The sequence below is a fragment of the Geospiza fortis genome, unplaced genomic scaffold (genome assembly GCF_000277835.1).
Source record: "Geospiza fortis unplaced genomic scaffold, GeoFor_1.0 scaffold274, whole genome shotgun sequence".
Lineage (NCBI taxonomy): Eukaryota > Metazoa > Chordata > Aves > Passeriformes > Thraupidae > Geospiza > Geospiza fortis.
Window position 1 is genome coordinate 581192 of NW_005054485.1, and position 24072 is coordinate 605263.

Genomic DNA, 24072 nt, shown 5'->3' on the forward strand with positions numbered 1-24072 from the left:
ATAAAGTTTCCTCTTATCAAGGTTTAGTATATGAAAAAGAAGCCCAGATATTTGCTTATCAAGTCATTGAGGACATTGTTGATAATTATCAGACTGATGTAGAATCATTCATGTTCTTGAGGATTACCATGCTGTGAATGCGGGCTGTCTGGCGGACAAGATCAAGCGCTGCAACCTGCAAACATTTAAATGCTTTGAAGGAAGATTAGGTATTCCATGATGCAAGAGTGCTGTAGTAGAGAAATGGAAAAAACATAGTGAGAATTTGGCTGTATATGGGGAAAAAAAAATAATGCACCTTCTCAATGGAAAATCAGTATATCCTTTAAGAGTGTCAAAAGTGTACTGTAGAAAAGCCCCACTGCTTGCTTGCAGTTAAATTGGCACAGCAGAAGAACATTATGTGACAAGAAATAAACCTAGAAGTGGACAGTGACAGCATGCAGCATGGGTGAAGGAAACTGTACCAAGCCTTTTTCAGGATGTCTTGTCAGAGTTTGACTTTGCTGAAATCTTAAAGGTGAAACTTAAAGAAACAGATCTTTTCAGTATATCTGCAAGTATTACTGTGTCCTCAGTACGTTGCTGAAAACTTTGTAGCCCTAGAAGAGTGACCAGTTCTGTCTCCTTTGTATCTTGACAACTTCCTGACTGCCAATAATATTATTTTTCCATGGTATGAAATTAGGCTAGAACTTTACAACTTCAAAACTGGGTGCCTAATAAGTATCCTAGAGTGGAATTACTGTTTCTAAGCCATTGCAAGGATCTGGAACGGCAACTATGCTAACATATAAAGTTGTAAGCAAACATTTCCTGATGCTAAAGTTTCTTCTAAATGTTCCTGATAAAAATCACATTAAAATGGATGTAGTAGTTGAAAGTCCATGAAATCAAAGTGGTTGATTGCTATGTAAAAGTTACAGACGAAAAGGTTAATTAACCAGTTCTGTGATGTGAAAAATTGCCCTGCAAGTTCTGTCATCAATTCCTGTGCAGATGTTGCATGCAGCACTTTGTTCTATGTACATCTGTGTCAGGCTATCTGCAAATACATGTAGTGAGGACACAGGACTTTTGAATTGTCTGGCTTGGACCACATTTGCTGGATCAAGCTTCCAGAATGATGCCTTGTATTCCTCATTCTTGTCCACAGACATGCAGTTTTCTATTAGTGGCCTTTGGTGCCACTAGCAGTGGCAATCAGGAGACAGTACTGAGTGGGGGAGACTTTCAGTGTCAAGGAGACAAGGTAGAAGCAACTTAACTGCAGGATGGCACATTTGGTCATGCAGCAAACACAGGCTGAGAAAGGAGTATTTCTTAGTCTGGTTTAGAGTGTGATTGAGCAAAGCCAGAGCAGACCATGTGGTGATGAAAGAGGCACTCTTCCCCATATCTTCCTGCTCTGTTTCATCATGTGAAATCCTTGCATTAACTGGAGCAGAGTGGAGTTAATATGATATAGAGGCTTTTACACCAACGATAAATATAGCCCCTTACTTGTGCTTCTATTACTGACCTGAGTTTAAAAGCCTCTGTCTCTCCCTGCTGTACAAAGTGGGTACTACCTTAGCAGGAATTTGTTGTCATTTCCTAAGTAGGGCTATTCTGGGAATTCCTAGCTGACAATAGTGTAAAAAACTGCTGCCATATCTTAGGAAGGCTGTAAGCAGACATCAGCATAATATACTTGCTGCCTGAAGTCCTGTGCAGAGAGGATGTTGTGACTACAGCTAAACTTAGATGATTTATCTCCAGCTGTCTCTTGCATCACTGCTGATGGGGAGTTGACATAACTCTGCCTGTGGTTTCTCCCCAGATTTGTTTTGCCAAACTTACACTGTGGTTTTGAGTATGACTTTTTTCATCTGAAGGCTTAATGTTTAAGAGTATTCATGCTGTGCTTGCAGTTGCTGTAGCACATAGCTCCTCCCTTTTTTCCTCCTTCCTGTGAAGCTGAACAGGTGGGAACTTTGTGTTTCACAGGAGGAACTTTCTCTTGCTTTAGCACTGGAGACACAGAAAAAGACTGAAGAATGAAACAAGGGTGTTTACTGCCCAGTTCTGTGCTCACCAGCATGAGCAAGCTGGGAAGGAGCAGGGGAGCAGAGGGTTGGCGCTCGCTCACACTTGGCCAAGTGGCTCCTGACTCACTAAGTGGAGGACTTACACTACCACTCAGTGTACTTGGGAGAGGAAGGAGAGCTGCACAAGTGGAGCCTGGCATGCTCCAGGGTAGGGTGCACGCGCTTCTCACCCGCACCTGTCTGCTCCAGCCGTGCCCCTGTAGATACGCGTGCGCACACAGCTGCTGCTCTTTTTTCCTGCTACTTCTCTTGAGAGCTGTAGAGATTAAAACAGACATCTTGGCAAGGATGTGGCCTTTTCTGAAGATCATGCCTCTGTCCTAATGTCCTAAGCTCCTGTGTCAGCATGGGTGCTTTCAGCTGAGCACAGAGGCTGTTTGCTTCCAAGCTGGGTGTCCCTTTTAACATTGAAGATGAGGACTCTGCTGTAAGGGCTTCATCATCCCTTTTCAGGGGAGAAGGAGGCAGCATCCATGTCACAGAAAGACCTCTTACATCACCTTGTAAGCTATCTTCAGGCACATGAAAGAAAGCATGCTGGAGTTGGCAGAATTGCTGTAGGCGAAGCCTATGTGGGGACTGGCGAGCTGTGCTGGTGCCTGTTACGAAGCAGAAATTCCCATTTCATGCAAGACAACCCCCTTGGCTCCTCCTTTTAAAACTGTACATAAAAGGTACTGCAGGGGCGTTTCTACAGTCTCATTCTATTGTCAGCTATACAGTATGCTAGACAATGAAAAGTACTCCATATAGCAACCTTTGCTAGCTGATACCACCACTGACATGGCAAAGTGGCCTGATTCCCATCCTGCCTGATTGCCTATGCTTGCCTTTCTGCAAATACTTTCCACTTTTAGAATGTTGATTTGTTCATGAGGAAAGTAGGCATTGATTACCAGCTTGCCTTTTGTGAAGAACGTGTCTGGTACTGCTTTTGTCAGGGTTGTACCTGGTTATATGTGTGGTGCATTGATATATCATTGCTGCACTTTGAGATCCAAAAATCTTGCATCTGTCACGCATGCTGTTTTCAGCATATGTGACAGCTCACAGCTGTAGCTTACCAAAGTGTAGAGCCTGTATGGAGTCCTGCCTTCAGGCACCACCTTGCTACCATTGCAGAGAGAGAGCTGGTGTCTCACAACCTACCTCCTGCAGAAATGGGAGGAAGGACAAACACTGGGCTCCCTTCAAATGGGTGGAGGGAAACCAGATCCTGCAGGTGAAATTGGTCCTGGAGAGTCTGTGTGGGAGTGGGAACAGTGAAGGCAGTAGGGTGGATAAACTGAACCAAGAAAAGATGGAGTTGTAAGGGGAATGAGCACAGGAGAAAAACAAAATAACTTGGTCTGATTCGGGGAGGAAGAGAGTGGGACACCTGTAAACCCTTACCTGTCAGCTAAGGGTCTACAAGGATATCAGAAAGGACAACATAAAATCTTTAAAATGGAATCAGGATGAGAACAGCCCCATGCAGGCCTGCAGTTGTCGTAAGATCACGATCATAGAATCATAGAATGGTGTAAGTTAGAAGGGACATTAAAGATTACCTACTTCCATCTCTCTGCCATGAACAGAGACACCTTCCATTAGCCCAAGTTGTTCATCCAGCCTGACCTTGGACACCTGCAGACGTGGAGAGTCCATAACTTCTCTGTGCAACCTGTTTCCTGTGCCTCACCAACCTTAAAGTAAACTTCCTAATATCTAATCTAAATCTACCCTCCCTTAATTTAAGGCATTCCCTGTGGTTCTACCACTATATGCCTTGTGAAAAGTCCCTCTCCATCCTTCCTTTCAGCCACCTTTAATGAAGATTAAATCTCAGTTAATGGAAAAGGGACCAAGCAGTCTCTGGCTGGTGCAGGAGAATTAAAATATCAGCTAGAAGAAGATTAAAGGAGAGGGCAGGAGAGCTGAAAGAGGACCCAGAGCCATTCCCAACATCTGCACTAGTCAAATAGTTTGAGTGTCAGTGCCCTGGCCCTGGTGCAAGCCTCATTGTGAAAGATGATGTGGAAGGGCCCTCCTGTAGCTGAGGGTATGAGTCGACTGTGGGTAGAAAATATTTCTGTCCTTTTCTTCGAGTGTTGGGACGTGGCTCCCCAGTCAGGCAGCTGTGTGCAGTGGGAGTTATAGCTGTACTCCAGTGTTAGCTGGAACAGGCTCATGGATCATCAGGGGCCCTTCTGTCCTCTTCCTCAGCTGCTGAGACAAGTTTTTATAGTGAAGAGTGTATGCTGAGGTATGTCTTCCAGACCAGACTAGCATGCGCTAGAGCTTTTGCTATCTTTAAACCTAGAAACCACAGTGAGATGAAGGTGTTTCTAAGGCTTGAGCTCAGAAGAGGAGTATAGGAGTATATAGTATAGTTTCTTCTCCTGCCTTTGGAGAAGAAACAGTGTCTATTATTACACTGGCTGTTCCAATGTCCCACTAGATGCATATGTGAAAGGAGAGAAAAGTCCATACCAAATGCTGAAGGAGCAAATACCATGACCTAAAACATCAGTGAAATAATGATTGATATTGGATTATACTACAGGAGGAGCTGCAGTTTGAAAAAAACCAATGCAAAATCTATGACAGATTGCTGGGGAAGTGAGTTTTGACAAGTGTCAGGGGATTGAGCTCACAAACTCATTGTGACTTTTTGGCTTGCAAAGGTAAGAGTCCCTGTGATTTAGTGGCTCTGCATGGGCTTCCATGTAAATCTTTTGATTAACTTGCAGTGGTCCAGAAAGTGAACTGCTGCTGACTTTCATCATCATCTACTCTAACTTGCGCCAAATTGAGAATTTTGTCAAAGTTTGCCAAAAGGTTTTCATTAATTGTAGCACTGGCAGGGCTTTGAAGGGATATAAGTTATAGTACGTAAGTGAAAATTGCTTCCATCGCAGTCAGGAATTGACCTTGTGGCATCTATTGAGCTGCATTTGGAGAAGCACATGTGAGCACAGATGAAGCAGTGCAGTGCATAGCAAGGACTCATCTTAATACCTTCTGCAATTCACACTGAGGCTCTGGTTTGTGTGGCCTCACAGGCAATGGAGCTGCATGCCGCTTGACCAGACCACACAGGTGTATTTCCACAAAGTGAAGCTTGTGCAGGGACTGAAAATTGCAATGACTGAACAACCCTGCAAGAGGTATCTCTCTGTTTCTACTTTCTTTATCTGTTCCAGAGGCAACAAGCTCCTGGGGTCTGACATCCTATAACCCCACACATTGTCTGTCCCCTTGTATCTGTCACTGTAATCTACAGTGGTAAGCTTTGATACAGACCATTCAATTAAGACTTGGACTTGATGGTCCTTGTGCCACCCTTCCAACTCAGAATATTCTGTCATTCTGTGATTCTGTGTTTTTGGTGTGCCAAAGATGAGTGAAGAAAATGGCTTTTGAGGAGTGGCAGAGGCCAGAATCTCTCATTGTCTCTGTTCTGCATCCTTGGAGCTTACAGGACTTTGATCTCACCAAGAGAGAGCTGCATCTTCTTTACCTGTTCTTTACCTGAGGGGGCTTACCTCAGGGCAGCCCCTGTGTAGGTGCCAGCCTTGGCAATGCAAAGTTTCAGAAAAGCATGTTGGATAAGGGCTCTAGCTTCCAGCAGAAGAGTTTTTTAACTGCTGTGGGTGAAGTTACCATAACTGGGAAAACCAAAAGCAGAAGGTGGCATACTGATTGTGTATTTCCCTGTGTAGGCAAAACCCCACAATGCCACCTCTTTGTTGTAGGGGCATTTGGTGGCCTCTTTGACTGCACTTACATCTTGAGCTCCATTGCCCAGTTCTGAACTTCTGTGTTAGAGCAACACATGGTAAACAATGAAACATACTTTTTCTCTCCAGACCCATAAATAGACCCACTTCCTATTTTGAGGGACAAGCTGCAACTTTCCACCCTCCATGCTCTCACATGGATATGCTAGGACTGGAGCTCTTGCCCAGGATAGGAATTTGGGGCAGTCCCTATGCTTGGTTTTCTGCATGAAATGGTTTTACTAGATCTAATGGACTTGTGCCAGTGCTTGTTCCCAGATCACCTAGATGTATACAGTCACTGAACAGAAAATACTGTGCTTTGGCTTGTGGCATCACTTTCCCAATGATGTAATGCATGGTTGATCATGTTGCGTAGAGGAGCAAGGGGGGTGAAAATGTACCTGAAGCTGGCTTGCAAAATGTATCATCTCTGTAATTGTTTCCTGGTAGAGTGTTTCATCACCACCACCCCTGCGTAGAAGGCGTTGAGGAACGCAGAACTGCTGTTGTTGGAAATACACAGCTGGGATTTGTTTAGCAGCAGTTTAGCATCCCATAAGCAAACTAATGCTCATATCTTAGTCATGCTTGTAACATCTAAACAGTTACATTAGCATTAAGCAGTTAAACTCCCATCCCTGTCTGATGGAAGTCTGGAAAGTGACCTGGATTAATCTCCTTGTTGTCTAAGAGTACAGTTTGCTTCAGCACCTAGCATCTTCCTTCACCAGGCTGTAGAAGCTGAGTAAACACCAAATCCATTTCCTACCAGACCTTTAAATGATATCACATAGGTGTGTCTGAGCCCAGCATGCTGATAGGAGCTTCGAATTGAATACAGGAGGTGCAGCATGGCAGCTCCTTTCAGAAAAGAAGAAAGGGCTGATGCTAGGAGTCCTTGCAAGGCTGCTGAGAACGGATTCAAAACTTCTCTGTTACTACCATTTACTCATTGCCTCCCTGCTAGGTGAAAAGCCTAGCTAAAGAATCATTTGCATGTGGCTATTGTCGCACAGTGACTCTAGGGAGAAGAAAAGCCCATCTCTCCTCTGCTCCTGTATAATGTGACAGTTTTTATGGTCCCTATCATGTAAGAAAATAAACCCAGGAACCCTGGAAATAACAAGAAACAGTTTGTAGGAGCACACCTTCCTCTGAGATTATCCAAGCCTTTTTCAGTTAAACATAAACACCACATCTGATGCTGGGTGCTGGATGCAGGCTGTGAAGAGGAAGCTTGTGATGACAAAAGGGAGTACCTGGAAAGTGACTGTGAGTGTAGTTCTTTTGTAGAAAGCTATAACTGAAGTTTTTGCTCACATTTCTGCAAACTTTATAATCTTGAGTATTCAGCAGCAGCAAGATCATCTTCTAACAGTGAGGCAGCCTGTAATCGACATCATTGAATGGTTAGGCCATTTGACAAGGTTAGACCAGTCTTTTTGAAAAGCACTAGGATGCATCTTGGCAAAGAATCTACAGAAACATCCTCAACTTGCAGCACCTCATTTTCTTTCTCATGGATGTGATCTCAGAACCTGATTTTAGGATCAAGCAGTTCTTGTCATTCTCATAAGAAACCAGAAGCAGACAGGAACAATGAAATCAGTGTCTACAACAAAGTTTAGGGAGCTGTGTTCAGATATGGCGCTGGAAGAAAAATGTGGATCATTGTTGAAGTACCTCTTTTGTGTGTACCTCCCTGTTATGTGTTCTATTACATTAAATAATGCAATCTCTAGGTAATTTTATATCTGTTGAGTGTGTCTAGGAAGGGAGGGAATAATGCATCTTTTGGCTGACACATAGTAAAGTTGTTCTTAAAAGGCCACATCCAGGTGTTAAAATGGAACTGAAAATACCAGTCCAAGTTTAAGGGACCTTAGCTGCAGAGAGGGGGTGGTAGATTCTATTTGTTTATGCTAACACAAAATGAGTCCATGTGCTTTCCATCAGGTAAGTAAGTGCGTCAGAGCCAACCTGTTCAACATGGGGACAGGAAGGTACTGACTTCTACTTTTGCCAGCCTCCAGCATTAGGACTAGGGGACTGGGGATGAAACAGTGAAATGTAAGGGGCGCTCTGGGTCAAGTAACTGCAGACACTGGAGGTTTGAAATTTTATTACCAGCCTTAACATCACAGTTTCAAGGAGAGACTGAGACAGCGAGCCTCCACACAACTCAGTTTGAGGGAATGCTGAATTACTGTTCTGTTGGGGATGTTCGTGCTTACTGATTTTTGGTCTTTGTTCGGCAGCTCTGGCTGACGTTTGCTCCTGTGGCCGATAAGACAGCTGCTTACTTCCACATTTCCCTGGAGACAGTCAACTGGCTCTCAGTGGTGTACCTCCTCGTCTCAATCCCTTTTGGTCTGGTGGCAACATGGGTCCTTGACAGCGTGGGGCTCCGCTGTGCTGTGAGTTGAAGTGTTCTGCTTCCCTGAGGAAGTTTCACCTAGAGGTAGCTGTAGAAGCAGAAATCAGTAATGTACATGCTTTGAATAGGAGTCTTCCCAAATGCTGCAGAGAATTAGCATGTTGAAAGCTCTATCCTAGTTCAGTAACATCACCTCTGTGGCAATGGTGGAGAGAGCAGTGGAAAAAGTCAGAATAAAGTGGCATGCTTGCCTTTTCCATCTTTAGCTTTCATTGTCTTAGCCAACTGACAGGGACAGATACTGTGAGCTGACTCTGTGAAGAGCTTTCTGTAATTGGGTCAGATTTGCTATGGAAAAGTCTTAGCACCACAATTTTGTTGTCTGGGCCAGTTTAAGGAATAGCAGGACAGAGTGCAAGCAAGAGACCCCTGTCAGATTAGAGCTTGGCCTCTGCTAAACCAGCTTGTGATCTGTACACAATCCCAGAATTGTGTTGTGGAATGCAGCAGTGGAATACTAGCATGCTAATAGAATAGAAGAACATTTGCAGGATCCATAAGCTGGATGATTCATTGCCATTATATTTGGATTGTCACAGCAAAATACAGGTGATGGCGCAAACTTGGTAGCAAGGTGTAATTAGTGAACTTCAGATTTCTCATCAATGTGGTTCTTATATGGGGCTGAGACAGCCACCTTGCTCCCTGTCACCCCAAGGCACTCCCTAAGGAGGCGGGTAGGATCAGGAGCATCTTGCAGTGGCCCAGAGGGGTGGGGATGGTCTGCAAGCAGTGATTACTAACACCCAGTGTCTCCCGTAGTGTGCTTGAGACCTTGCTCATGCTAATCCATTGTATTAAGTTCTGCCCTTCAGGCTTCAGCACGCAAACGCTGTTTGTTTCTGCTCACTGCAGGTGGTCCTGAGTGCATGGCTGAACATGGTTGGTAGCATCACCCGGATGTTCAGCGTTCTGAAGTTCCTGAGCTTGGGTTCCCAGAGTTATTGGTACCTGTTTGTTGGACAGTGCTTCTCTGCATTAGCACAGCCTCTTATCATCTTTTCACCAACAAAGCTGGCAGCACTATGGTTCCCAGACCACCAGAGAGCAACAGCAAATATGATTGCATCAATGTGTAAGTGATAGCTGCAAAGTAACATTGCTGCCTCACAGAACTTGCTAGCAATTTGTTTGCCTTTCAGAGGCAGCAGGCAGAGGAAGTCCTTTGTACTTCAGCCATTTGCCCTTGCAGATACAGCTTCACCCAAAAGTCTTCTAGTCATGTGCAACAACACAGACAAACAAGAAGTGGATATAAGCCACATCCAGGTGCAGTGCTCACCACCCAGACTCCTAACCTTCTTCCTCTCCTCCAGGACCAGGTTGTCATCTATGCCTAAATGTCACATAGGGTGATGACAGCCCTTAATGTTACTAAGTCTTTAGTGGCCTTAATTTTGCAGTTTCTTAGGAAGGTGTCTTAAATTGCATTGTAGTGCCAGTGATCACAGTTGCCAAGTTCTGTAACTGGATAGAGGGGAGGTGAGGCTGCTGTGGCAATTTTGCCCACCAGTTCATCCAGTAGGAAGGCTGAGCATGTATTCCTAATTGGTATGTATGCACACACAAACAAAATATACTTGTCTGTCTACACAAACATGTTGGGGATGCTAAATGCCCCCAATGGGCAGGACTATCCATGCAGAAAGCACAGTTGCTTTGCTAAGTGCCAGGAATCTGGGAAACTGGATAAGCATATAAGCTTGCTCTAATCACGTTCCTCTCTTGGCTCCTTTGGTCACAGATAGAGACAGGATACTGCACTTGATAGACCTGTTTCCTCTCTTCATGTGACACTTTATCCAGCAGCCAAAGAAATCTCTTCCTCTTTTCTCCAAGGACTTGAGAGGTGCTCCAGAAACTGGGCTGGTTCGCTGGCTCCAGCTGTGAAGTCTCATAGTACCTCTATGTGTGTGGCAGCCCCATCTGTCCTTCCCTCAAAACAGCCAGCAGCTGCCTTCCCTCCCCATTGCCTTGAAGCTGTAAGGAAGGGTTAGGCATGGGGAATGAAGAGCACCCCTATGCAGCTTTTCTAATGCTGCTACTGGACTAGAGCATGAGCACTGTTGTTTAGCAGGCATGGATTTATGGGTTTGCACTGTTTTTCCTAGAATAGGGTGGATATGATGACTCACCTGGTTTTCCAGTGCTGAGACAGACCTTCACCTTTGCTGCTGGAGAAGGAGCTCTGTTGTTAGTGTGGCATTACCAAGGACCACTGGGCACTCAATGCTTCACTGCCCTGCAGGACTGCAGCCCGCAAACAAAGGGCTCTTTTAAATGAGAGAGTAGCCAGAGAACCTAAAGAGCATTTTATTCACACAGCATCCTCAGTCCAAATGAATCTAACTATGACAAAGAACAAACTTGAAGAGCAAGGAACAGTGGAATCCCAAGATCTGAAGCTGTTCAGTGTCTGGCATGTTGGGATTTCAGAGTGCAAGCTGGATGGTGATTGTTGTCTGCTGCAGCACCTGCATGTTGCTCTATGGAAGGCTTCCATTAATAATGCCAGGTTACATCCATAATGTCTGCTGTACAATATCAGGATTTAATTTCAAGAAAATTTAAATACTGTCTGGAAGGAGGATCTGCCGCAACCCCAGTCTTTTAACCAGTGCTTAATTAACTCATGGCAAATGTCATCATCTCAATGCTCTTTATGCCCTGTGTATTCAGTCTTGTTGCACTTGTCTGTCAGGTAGTTATCAGCTCTTCTCTACTTTGTCTTGAAAAACTTGAATGGCTTTTCTCTACTTTGACTTGAAGGATTGAATGGCTCCCACCCAGGCACTTTACAGCCAAATTTCCCTTTGCTTCTTCGCACTTGTCTCCATTCTTCCTGTTGCTGATGTGAGCTTTTTGTATCATCTTGCTCCAATTTATCAGTGCCCACTTCCCGTGTAATTAATGCTGAGCAGCACTCAGAATTCCAGTACTGTCAGTATCAGTGCTGCATACAAAAACTGGCTCTACAACCTCCTGCTGTTAATGCCTATGGATAGACTTCTGTGGGCTTTTGTGATGAATATGAACCTTGCACCCAGGATCCTGCTGAGCAGCTGAAATTACTATGACTCAGCTGTCATAGTGATTAATGACTCAGCTCAAGTGTTTGTTTTGCCCATCACTTGTAGAGACTCACTCAGAGAGGAGCAGTGCAGGGCCAAGAACTCATCCCCTGTGAAGATCACAAGAAATTCTCCTGTGTCAGAAGGAGAGAGAGTTGTCTGAGTGCACTGAAGTGACCTCTCCTTCATTCATAGGAGTCTTCATTTACTGAAGTCTGTTGGTATATCACTTTCTTTACCCTGAAGAGTTCCAGTGCATCAGGATCACTGACCACAAAACACACAGCCCCACTGCAGGGTACTGCAAGCTAGTCCACCAGGACCCCTTGATCATAATGTGTAGTTGATTAACTCAGTGGCCTCCTTTCCATTCATAATCTAGGCCATGCAATAGCTCTTCCCACGAAAAGAAGGCAACTGAAACCATGTAATTACTCAAGTGGTCTCAGTCCTTTCAAATTTAGCCCAATGCTCACCTATACCTTTCCAACCCTCATCTACACTTTCTGGAGCTGCTTCAGCGTGTTGATAGCTCATGGAAACAGCTGACTAGTTTACAGACAGTCCCCTACAATGCCCTGTTGCATTTTACCCCAACAGAGAAGATGTAATCCATCTCCTTAAACTCTGTTTAATTGTTTCCATGTACTTAGAAGCAGGTAATATTTCACCAGCATCATAAGCTAGTACTTTCCCAAGCACAGAGTAGAAATGCTACAGTTGTGTGCTATAGGATTATTTGTGATGCCTCAGCATCATTATAGAACAGACAGGGGTGGAAGTCACCTCTTGGGATCATCTTGTCCACCCCCCTGCTCAACTACTGTTGTCAAGACCAGGTTGCCCAGGTTTATGTTGAGTCAAGTTTTGATTATCTCCATGGATGGAGGCATAGGAGCTTATCTGAGCATCTTGTTTCAGTGCTGAACAGCTATCACAGTAAAGTTTATATTCAGGTAGAGCTTCCTGTGTTACGCTTTGTACGCCACTGAGAAAAGTCTGGTTCCATCTTTATAATTGCTGATCAATGTTCTTTTCTCTGGCTATCGCAGCTTCCTTAGGTATGAGAGATGTTCCAGACCTTTAATCATGTCTTTGGCCCTTGACTGGACTTGCTCCACTAACTTAGTACCTTGTATCAAGGAACCCAGCATTGGACTTGGCACTTTGTATGCTTCTCACCTGGGCTTAGCAGAGGAGGAGGATCATGATCTTCCACCTGCTCTTCCTGATGCAGCCCAGCATGCTGTTGGACACCTTTCTGCAAGGATTCATTGCTAGCTTATAGTCAACTTGCAATCCACCAGGACTCCATGTCCGTCTCTGCAAAACTGCTTTCCAGCAGCTTCTCCAGGCTGATTGGCCCCACCTCTTTTAGTGGCTCCTCACATGACAGAAGCTCCAGTCCTCTAATCATCTTTTCTCTTTTCTGGATCAGTAAATTCATATCTCTCTCACACTGGGAACCTGAGAACTGCTCACAGTTCTCCAGATGTGGATTTGCTAGTGCTGAGTAGAGGGTAAAGACCAGCTCCCACTGACAACACTGCCTAATGCTGAGCCCAGGATTGTGGTGGCTTTCTTTATCAGAAGGCTGTGTTGCTGGCTTATGGTCAGTTGGTGTGTACCAGGACTCCCTGCCCACTCCTCCTCTGGTCCTTCTTTGCAGAGTTGCTTTCCAGTTGGTGAGTCTGAAGGGGTACTGGTGAATGAGTTATTATTCTCCCTGAGGTGCAGCATATTGTATTTCCTTTAGTCAAACTTCACAGGGTTCCCTTCTGCCTATTTCCCCAGTCTATTGCAGTGCCTCTGAGTGGTAGTACAGCCATCTCTTCTGCAAGTCACTCCTCCCATTGTCACATCATCTGCAAACTAGCTGTGGGTGCACTCTGTCCTATCATCCAGGTAAACTGTATGGCCCCAGTATCAACCCCTGTGGTGCATCACTGATGACAGGCCTCCAGCTGGTCTTGGTGTCAATGATGACAGTCCTCTGGGCCCAGCCATTCGGCTGGATTTCAGTTCCTCTCACTGCTCCCTTGTCTAGGCAGTACTTCCTCAGCTTGTCTGCAAGGTTGTTATGGAGACAGTGTCAATTGCTCTTTCCTCCATCTATCCAGCAGTCATTTCACTGTATTAAAGCTACCAGGTTAGTTAAGCATTTTTCCTTTTCACCTTTTCATCCCTCATGTGCCTGGAAATGGTGGCAAGGATTGATTATTCCATGACCTTCCCAGGGAACAAAGTAAAACTGAAAAGCCTGAAGTTCCCTGGATTCTTTTCCTTGTTCTTCTTGAAGATGGGAGTGACATTTGCCCTCTTCCAGTCCTCAGGAGCCTCTTGGAATTGCTTTTAAAGGTAATAAAAAATGGCCTTGCAATGGAAACAATCTGTTACTTCAGCACTGATGTGTCTTGTCAGTCCCATGGATTTGTGTGTCTGGCTTACTTAATGTTCTCCAACCTACTGTTTCTCCATTGAGTGTAAATCTTTATTGCTTCAGACTTTACCTCTGATCCCAGGCCTGAAGGTCAGTCTTACCAATCACAGAAGAGGTGAAGAAGGCATTGAATACATTTATGTTTTCTGTGTCCTTTATCACTGAGTCGCCTGCCTCATCCAGCAACAGGCCTGCATTTCTCTTTCCTTTTGCTGCAAAAGTGCTTAAGGGTACCTTTCTCATTGCCCTTCACCAGGCTGGCTTTGGCTTTCTTAACCCCATCCCTGCACGCTCATAGAAAAGCAGCTTTACTTGTTTGACTATTTGCAGAATGTTGCCTTAACACTGAAAAATTGTTGCCTACAATTTTGGATGTTCCAACCTGAGTCCCAGGAGTGCTGCTTCACACAATGCTCAGCTCCAGCCCCATAATAATGCAACTGCCTCCTTCTGTACAAAATCTGCAAGATTCTCTGCTGCCATGTAATTTTTGTACTAGATAAGTAGCAGAGATCATGTTTTATACCTGCCTGACCTTTGCAAAGGAAATCTAAAGGCTTGAAAGGTCTCAGGAATGAACCTAGTGTGACTTTTTTGTTCATGGCCTTTTGACAAAGAAAAGTAACAGCATCCTGGTGACCCTCCTAAAGAGCATTGCCAGCAGCTTGAGGGAGGTTGCCTGTCCACGTCTGAAGAACTGTGTCTGGTTGTAGATTCCTATATATAAGAAGGATATGGACGTATTAGTGTAAGTACAGTTAAGAAGCCACTAAGACAATTAAGGGAAAGGAGCATCTGTCATGGCAGCAGAGGGTAAGAGAGCTGTGGCTGTTCACCCTTGAGCAGAGGAATCCTCTGCACAATGTATACATGCCTAATGGTATAGGGGAATACAGAAAGAAACACCTCTGTAACTTGTGCTATGTGACACCAGGACAGATGACGTGGATTCGCCTATTTTAATTTTGTCCTTTCAACTTGACATTTACTGAGGCAGCCTTGTGAGAGTGAGGACATCATAGTCCGTAGCTGAAAAACAGTTTACAGGAGTTAGGAGTTGAAGGGAGATGGTTTTATAGAGTGGATTTCATGGGAGTGAGACAACAGATGTGGCAAGAGTAAGACCACACAGTCAGCTTCTCCAAATGTTCCCCTCCTGGTTCTCCCTATATATGCCTTGTTTTGTCCTTGTTCATTCCAGTGCTGCACACTGCAGCTGTGATGCTGGCAGGCACTAGGGGTGCATACATGATTCTGACTGCTTGCATGAAAAAAATGTTTCTCTTCTATTTCCTTCCAGCCAATCCCTTGGGCATTCTTATAGCAAACTTGTTGTCCCCTGCACTAGTTCCTGAAGGAAAGCACATTCCATTGATGGTAAATGAGAACTGCTTTAATCAGTCAGCTGGGCTGATTTGGGTCCAGCTGATTTATTTGTTTGGAGGTGGTGGAGCTGGAAAGACTAGTAATTTGTCTTGTCCTTCTGTTGCATAGCTGGGTATTTATGCTGTCCCAGCAGTAACAGCCTGTGCTCTAGCAACTCTGGGGATTCACGAGAAGGTCCCGCCAACGCCTCCATCAGCCAGTGCCACCAACTCCAACTCACAGCCATTCTTCACAGGGCTCAAAATGGTAAGTGTTGCAGCCTAGGGACTGCCATGCTGGAGTGAGGGATTCAGCCCTGCAAGGCAGGGATATGCTGAACATCTGCCTACAAAACAGACTCTGCCACTCCTCCAAACCTGCCATGGAAGCCTCTTGAAGGAGATCAGTATTCCTTCCTTCCTCAGGGAGTGGAAGCTGCTCACAGCAAAGCTGCAAGAGACGCTGTCTGATCATTCAGATGTGGGCTGGCAGCCATTCAGATAGCTCGAACAGGCAGACTTGGGCTTATCCAAGAGGAGCATACAACCTGAATCTTCTGAACAGTTGTGGTAACAGTTAGGATAGCACATGGCAAAGCAGAAGAAGAATTTGAGTACTGAAGAGTTCCTTCCTCCCTAACATGGCTCGCATTGTAACTTGTCCTCTGGCTGAATTGCCAGGACAAAGCCACACCTTTGTCAATGATCATGGGGTTACCTTGTCAGCAATTTCAACTGAGGAGTCAGAGCCACTGACCCTCAAGTCTGCTGTCACAGACAGGCCTTTTTCCTCCTCCACTTATTTACATTAATTTCTTTTTTTTAGCTCCTGAGAAACAAGCCATACATCATCCTGGCAGTGTGTTTTGGAGGAGGAATTGGGATGTTCACCTGCTTTTCAGCTCTGCTGGAACAGATCCTTTGTGAGAAGGGATATTCAAATGTGAGTCTTCTTTCTTTTCTCCCCACTGTCCATATTGTCTATGATACAATCAGAATGATATTCCCTCATAAAGGACTCAGAGCAAAATGAAAACAATTGAATATGCTGCAGTCTCATTCTTATTTGCTCATGTTTTCTAATATAGATTAAGCAGCAGATTAATCCAGAACACAGTCAGACTCTTAGGATAATAGATGACCTGCATTTTCATTACTGCCCATGGCCAGGCTCCCATTTGCAAACAAAATTTTTTTCAGGAAAAAAGAATATTGTGATTTTTCTAAGCCACTCCAGAGCACTGCTTATGCAGCCTTCTGTCACCTACTCCAGAGTAGAATGGGGCTCAGGCAGGCCCTAGAGTGAAGCCGAAGACTAGCTGATGCAAGCACCTTTTCCTCTTTGGACAGATTTATATGAAGCCAGGGCAGTAGAGGAGGTCAGTGGTACTGTAACAGCTGTTTCTTCTTCCTTCTCATGACATCAGCAGGTGCTGCTTTTACGGGTCAGCACAGTATGTGCACAGCTGGTTCCTGCTGCTCTCCCCCTCCTGCTTATTAGGAGGCCCCCCCATTTCAGGCGTTTCCTCTCAGCAGGCTGCCCTTCAGTCCTGGTATATGTATTGCCATGGGGGTCCTCTTAAAACACCTCTCCAGCTGTTACATATGCACATTAACATGTCTGGTTTCTGTCCACCCCTCTTCAGCTCCCAGATCTGATATCTGGCTCAGGGCTCTATAGCTAGGTCACATTTTGCACACTCCATTGGATTTTAACTGGAAACCTCTTAAACTTTGCAGCCTTGCTTTCTGTGCATCCTGAACTTGTCTCTGTGTGACTGGCTTGTCCTGGCCCTTTAGCCCAGAGAAGCTATTCCATATACCCTTTCCTTCCAGTGCCACTCAGGGTCCCAAAAATGTTTTTCCAAGTTTGTTAAAAGCTTCTCTGCTTTCAGGATTGCTGTCTGCGTTTGAGTTCTTATGGAGCTCAAGAAGTGCTACAAGCAAAGGGCAATCACTGGAGGCAACAGAGCATGTACCCTATCCTAGCTACTGCTCACTGCCTCTCTAGTTAGACTTTGACTCAGCTAGTGTCTCCTGTAACACGCTTTGGGTGTGCCAGTGCAGGTCCCTGGTTAGAAAAGGGCCAGGAGGGTAATTATAGACATCAGCAGGTACCAAGGCAGTTGGGCCTGTTGTCACCAGTATGGACAAAGCACCTGACTGCCCCTGGAAGAGCCCAGTGGCTCCAGGCTGGAATATTTAATGCCAGGGACCTGCTATGGCTCTACATCCAGCCCCTTGGCAGGTGTAGAGACTTGTCATCCTTTGGGAGTGCTGTCATCATGCTGCCCCTACACACTTGTAAAAGCACCTGGACTCTGTCATTTGCTACTCATAGCCCTCTGATGGCCGCAGCTACTGCAATGGGCAAGGAAGCTTTTCCTGCTTCAGTAAGTGAACCACTGGTAGCTGACAGATGGGTCAGTATCATTAAAATATCTTTCCTAACTGCTCTAGTTTCTCATTATTTGTTCTTCTGCCCTCCAGGATTTTGCTGGTCTGAATGGTGCACTGTTCACAGTCTGTGGTTTGTTGGGTGCTTTCCTGCTAGGCATGTATGTCGACCGGACAAGGAAGTTCATAGAGTCCACCAAGATCAGTTTCTGTCTGAGTGCACTTGCCAGCATCATGTTCGCAGTGGTAAGTTCTCCCTTGCATTGTGCCATTCCCATGGGCTTATTTCTGTTGCTATCTGATTCATCATCAACTTAAATCAAGCTCATTTGATGTCATAATGTTTATTAAGCTCTGTGTTATACTTTGGAATTATCTCTTTGGGCTAGGAATTTCTTGTTTTAAAGAAAAACTCTTTACTGAGGATTTGACAGTCACTGTGGACCCTGAGACAGACTGAATTGGGATAAAGATAAAAAGGCATAATTTTACGTCTCCATACTGGATCACCATGTTTGCTTACTGACTCCTGAGACCATTCTTTTAAACAAAAAAAGAAAGGGAATTGCTAAGTATTTATATCACAAAATTGAACATGAATGTCATGTTTTTCCAACTCCTGCCTTTAACAGTGCTGAGTGTTAGAGTTGTAACATTAGTGGGAAGGACCTAGTTATATTCTAGTTCTGAAGTAGTTCCTTGAGAGAGACAAGAGAGACTTAACCGGTTTAGCTGGGCCAGGTTTGCTGCCATCCCAGGACAGACACCTTGTGTTCCTCTGTGGGAATTTATTACATGGTGAAGGAAGGAGGTACCAGCAGCATGGCTGCAAAGTACGTTGTCTTTAGTAGCGTTGGCTGAACAAGGTCATGCTCTTCCCTCCAGAGTTAGGGACAGGCTGTTCTAGGCACTAAACTAATCTCCAGGTTTTATAAATATTTCAGGTGTTTTTTTTGTTTGCATTTTTGTTTGGGTCTTTTGATGTTAAAATCCTAGTGTTACAAATGTGTGTCTGACTGATTTTCCCTATCATTGAGCTGCAGCAACCCAGAATTCTCACAAGTAATCTGATGCAAACATAATTTCCAAAATGTTATGTTGCTTTGGGACAAAGGTGTGTGTTTCACTTGGCCCTAGAGAGTTGTTGAACATACTACTGGTAAGTTAGTGACCAGTGAAGTTACTGTAGTACAACCATACTGGTGCTTTTCAGATAATTCTGCTGATCATCTCCTTACTTCAGTTCAACAGACACCTCTCCCTTTTGTAGCCTTCTGTTGACTTTAGAGGGCTGAAAGTAAAAAATTGATTTCAGGAAAAGGTAAGGAATATACTGGAAAGTCCCCTGGGACTTTCTGCAGGTTAAAAGTTCAGAGACTTTCTGCACAACCGTGCTGACGTTGAGACTTTGGTATTGTTTTGTTTCGCCTGCAGACTTCTCGGTTCAGACATCAGGCCATCATGTTGGCCATCACCAGCTCACTCTTCGGTTTCTTTGGTTTTGCCATCTACCCCATTGCCATGGAGCTGGCTGTGGAGTGCTCCTACCCCGTAGGAGAGGGCACATCTACAGGCCTGATTTTTGTTGCAAGGTAAGCAGGCAGATTAAATCCAATTGAAACGTGAGCTTGGGTTCTGACACTCACACGCACACACACACAGGGGTGTGGGTGCAGGTGAATGTCTTTCTGGTGTCTGTGCCCATGCCCCTGGCAAGGAGAGCTGGCTGGCTGAGCCATGGAGTTGAAGAGCTAAATGTTTTAAAAAAGGGAGGACTCTGTGGAAGAGGTGCAAGAAAAGCAGTAGGGAAGATGAAGGTCTCCCTTGGTTGGCACAAAGTATGATTTAACCATGCCCAGCACCACCTGCCTCTGAAGTAGATGGGGGGCTGCATGGCTGATAGAGGCACCATTCCCACAACAGTACAGGGATGAGTCAGTTCCCAGTGCTCTGTTGAGGGACAGTGACTGTCCTTCCAGTTTTCAGCAGTGACACCAGTGATATGATGCCATGTGTTTGTGTCAGGAGGAGGTGCAGCAGCAAGAAATGTCAGTGAGGGGTGTCAGACGCTGCCTTTGAAGGCTGTTGTTTCTTACTGGTTGTGGACTTAGTGACTGCTGCCAGCCAGCTGTGAATGAGGAGCAGGCTGAAGCCACAGCCTTTTTTATATCTTCAGTCCTGGAGTGAGAAGTGTTTCCAAGTCTCTGCCCAGTGAATATGCCTCAGGTTTTTGAGCAGGTGTAGTTCAACACCTGCTCATCTTCAGAGGGAGTATATAGTGATTCTGCCACCCTGGCCCTGTGTCTGAAGTTGACCTGGACACCCTGTGGGACAGAACCAGTTAACCAAATGCCTGGGTCAGAGGAATCCAGCAGTAGCTTTCTCTGCTAGAAGGACCATGCTGCAGAAAGAGACATCATTCTCTTCCAGCTGGGGAAGGTGGCCCTGTCTGCAGCACTGGTACCTCAGGCAGGTAACATAACTGCATGTTGGCTTCTCCCCACAGCCAGATTGAGGGTGTGATTTTAATGATTCTTCTACAAGCTCTCACTGTCCGTGTTTCTGAGGATCCATTTTCCACCTGTGCCCTTGACCAGGATGGAGCCCTGGACTGGACAAGTAAGTATGTCCTTGGAAGTGATGCTGGACACTTGGTTGCATCCCATGAACTCCCCACTCTTCTCCAGGTCTCAGTGTGAGGAACCCTGCAAGTCTGATTCCTATTGTAGAATATCTTCTAACCCCCTTTCTGAATCTGATGGTGCACTCCTTGCTGCTCCTGCTAAACCAATCCTGCAAGATTGAAATAGAAAGAACTCTAAGGTGCCATGAATGCCACTGCTGGCTCTGGGTTAAAATTTCTCTTGCAGTCACCCTGCAGAGGCTTGAGTTTCATACAACTAGAAAGCAGCTGTTCTGAGGGGAAGACACTGTCCATGTAGCATAACCAGGGCTGGTTTTCATATCAGAGGCCAAGGTTACAAATGCTTTGACTGAAAACTACATCTCTTTATTCTGCACACACAGCTGCCTGTATTTGAGCTTTGTTCTCACTTACTCCAGATTTCCCTTCCTTTCCTAGCTGGTCAGAAGAGACAGCAACTGAGATCAACAGGAGCACATAAGTGTTTTCAGTGCAGGCTAAACCCTAGTCTTGATCTCTCAGCTGGTTCATGCCACCCGGGGACACCATAGGCAAAGGCTGACCATCACCTACTAAATATATCCTGCTTGGCTGAGCAGAAACTCCCCAGAATAAGGTCTGCTAGCTGTAAGGGATCAAGGCTTCATAATAACTGTCCCCGAAAAGCAATTTGACTGCTTCACCTATGAAAGCCTGCAATTTGCCATTCAATCAGATCAGAGCTGGATCTTGGGATTAGGTACCCATTCATGTTCCTTTTGTGGTCTGATACATACAGGGAAAAAAACCTGTGGAGAAGGGGACAAAGATGTTCATTTGGGACGCTGGTGAAATTAGAACTACTTCCAGGCTTTGTTGCACAGTCTTTTAGATATACTTTTCCTTTCCCTTCAGAAAAGATTCTTTAAACACAAATTTGTCATTAATAAAAGTTCATGTTAAGTGTACTTTTCTACACGTTGCTCTCAGATGATATTACAAGAAGCACTATCTGTGAGGAGCTGTTTCTTTGTGGAGCTCAAGTGATTTGATTCAATCTTTTTTGTAATGTTTTTCACTAACCCCCAAGACACAAATGTGTACACTTACAGAGGGACACACACTCCTACAAGTACAGTGTGTGCTCTGATGTAAGACCTCCAACCTGGGGGGTCATGCAGGACAGCCTTCCACGTTTTAAGTAAATACTCTTTCTATGCCAGTGGTAGGTAAAGCAAGACTTGTCTGTTCCTAACTGGTAATGTCCCACTGTGGTCTGCACCCTGTCCTCAGGGGTATCTTTTGGCAAGAGGTCAGACAGAATGTGTCATTTTGGGCAGTTGGCCTGTTCATTTCTACACCCATGGGGAGTTTTGGATTCACTGCCTAAAGGTGTGTCTCTCTCACAGCTCCGGTACTGGTGCTGGCTGGCCTCTGCAGTGGTATGGCTTGTTTCTACGTCATCTTCTTCCACACTGACTACAAGCGGCTCCACGCTGAGACAATCAGTGCTGATTTGGTCAAGGCAGAAGATGCAGCAACAGCACGTGTTCCTGAATCCTAAACAGGCCAAAAGGGGATGCTAAGGACCAGGACTCAGACTAGTGTGCATGGACCAATCCTGAGCTGGTACACTGGGATATCTGTGTCATGTTGCACAATAAGCAAGGACTAGAGCAAATAGCACCTTTGCTGTGCATCTCTCAGTCTTGTGTTTATTTGGGGATCTGGGCTGTTAAGAAAGGCTGTCCTGCCAGAAAGGTCAAAGTGGCAATGGACAACTATGCTCGCAACTAAAATTTTTAGCTGACTTGATTCAACCTAAAGAAATGCCACAGTGGAGGGTAGCATTGTATTTCAGCCATTTTTAAATTTTCTTGTATGTGGACCAAGGGTGAAGGTTTCAGAAAGGTGGAAGCTGTGCCTACCACAAACCCAGTGGAAAACTTCTGTTTAAGGACTGTGGTACAGCGTAACAACTCTTCCACTCATGTTGGAACTAATTGTGCCTTTTAGCTAAAGGGCAGTAGAAGCTAGACCATCCTTCCATTCCAGCGGGGATATGTAAGTATGTGATCTGTAATGGAAGTCTGTTATAATAAGTCACTTTGTCTTCTACAGGAAAAGAAAAGCCTTGCCCGTAGTGCTGCCTATAAAAGAAAATATCAGGAAGCAGCAGAAGTTAAATACAGCAGCATTTCTCACCCCTCTGCTTCCCTGATAAATGCTGAGACATTCAGGATTAGCTTGTTTTACTTGGGATTCTCTTTCTTCACTTCTCTTGCAATTTCAGTGGTTTACGTTTTCCACAAGAAGATCAACTTGCTGGTTTAGTATTAGACTAATGTGATCCTCTCCTATAGAGCATCACTCCTTGGGGAATGACACTGTAGTGCCTGGCATGGTGGAAGCTGGCAGAAGAACTGGCAATGGTGACATTAGTGCAGGGACATGTCATAAGTTTCTGCAGGTGACAGGGGCTTTGGGGAGGAGACCACGTGAGAACCAACATCAAAAAACACCTGTTCTCTCTGCAACTGACATCTGTTCTTTAGTGTTAGATCAGATGGGAAGTGACACAAAAGATCCCATTTGGAGTTCAGTTACACTGACAATTACAATGGGTACAACTGGATTTTTCATTTTACAGTACTTCCACGGCAGTGTAATGTCCTGCTTTGGGTTCAGGTCTAGGTGTACTACCTGAGAAATTTTTACTTTATAACACTTACGTGGTAAAAAAAAAAAAAAAATAGTTGGGATTTTGTGATGCTTCATGCTCAGATTCAAGGGAATCTGAGTACTTGCTGATTAAAGGACCTTGATGCAAATTGAACCTGTGACTAAGTTCATCCAGTCCAGCTAGAAGACAATCCCAATGCCAAGAACACACTGTGCCTGAGGAACACTGTACGAAGGAGCTCTATCAGCGCCTGAATTCTCTTCCCCATTAGCAACTGGAAGGCTCTCCCTTTGTAAAACACATGTTTGCATCCTTCTAAGGAGCCTGCTTGTTCCTACAGCTCCAGCTATGCTCTCAATAGTAAGCACTGATGTTTGTCAAAAGGAGGAGGAAAGAAGTCTGAAACCAAAGTGAAACAAGATTGTTTAAACTGGTCAGAGGAATGAGATAGCTGTCTTTTGCAAAACTACTGGTCAGTTCTGCCGCCCTGTGACTAACACACCAAACAGATTAATGCCAAATTTACCTGCCACTTCTGAATTCCACTGTACTGGGAAGCAAGAAGCACTTGATACTTTATAATTTTATATATTTACAAATGTTTATGGTTTTTTTAATAAAGGGTGGTTTAAGAAAGGATTAACGTCTTCTCACTGTATTATCTTTTAAAAAGTATTTTATAGATGCAAGGGTGTGTCGGATCTGCTGTGTAGCACAAAGCAAAGGCCCCTGTATTTGCTAGATGTGCTTACACTGACAATGTGTGAAGTATAATCTCAGATTAATCTCAGATTCTTAAAATGACCATGTGAAATTAGCTGTAGGATAAACTATGGTTAGCTCTGTTTTGAAGGACGGGTTAAAGCAGTAAGGACATACTGCTAGCAACTGTCTCCAAAACCTGCTGTTGCCCTGGTGAGAGAGTCTGCCTTGCACCAGCTGAGACACTATTATCTTTAGCCAAGCACATAAAAGAGATGACAAAAAGGGGAGGCTTTTCTGTCTACTAATGCATGAGACATAGAGGTGTGTAAGGCTCTTTTTGGATTCCTGATGAGTAGTTGCTCCCTCACTCTATGGTTTGTCATACCCTGACAGTGTGCCATAAAGGTGTGATGGCACTGCCAAGCAGTGAGGCCAGACAGCTCACACAGGTACCTGCTTTGCAGCATTAGCTGTTCCTGCGGGCTCAGCTAACTTCAT

At 44.8% G+C, this 24072-nt stretch overlaps 1 protein-coding gene across 1 annotated transcript; it reads left to right on the top strand.

Moving 5' to 3' along the window:
- Nucleotides 1-8049: 8049 nt before the first annotated feature.
- On the top strand, nucleotides 8050-23508 carry SLC49A3 (solute carrier family 49 member 3). Its single transcript, XM_031063195.1, is given in 9 exon segments — nucleotides 8050-8271; nucleotides 9147-9366; nucleotides 15103-15179; nucleotides 15297-15434; nucleotides 15993-16109; nucleotides 17657-17809; nucleotides 18998-19155; nucleotides 20070-20182; nucleotides 21596-23508. Coding segments are annotated over 9 exon segments (1353 nt in total). The 3' UTR covers nucleotides 21751-23508.
- The last annotated feature ends 564 nt before the right edge of the window (nucleotides 23509-24072 follow it).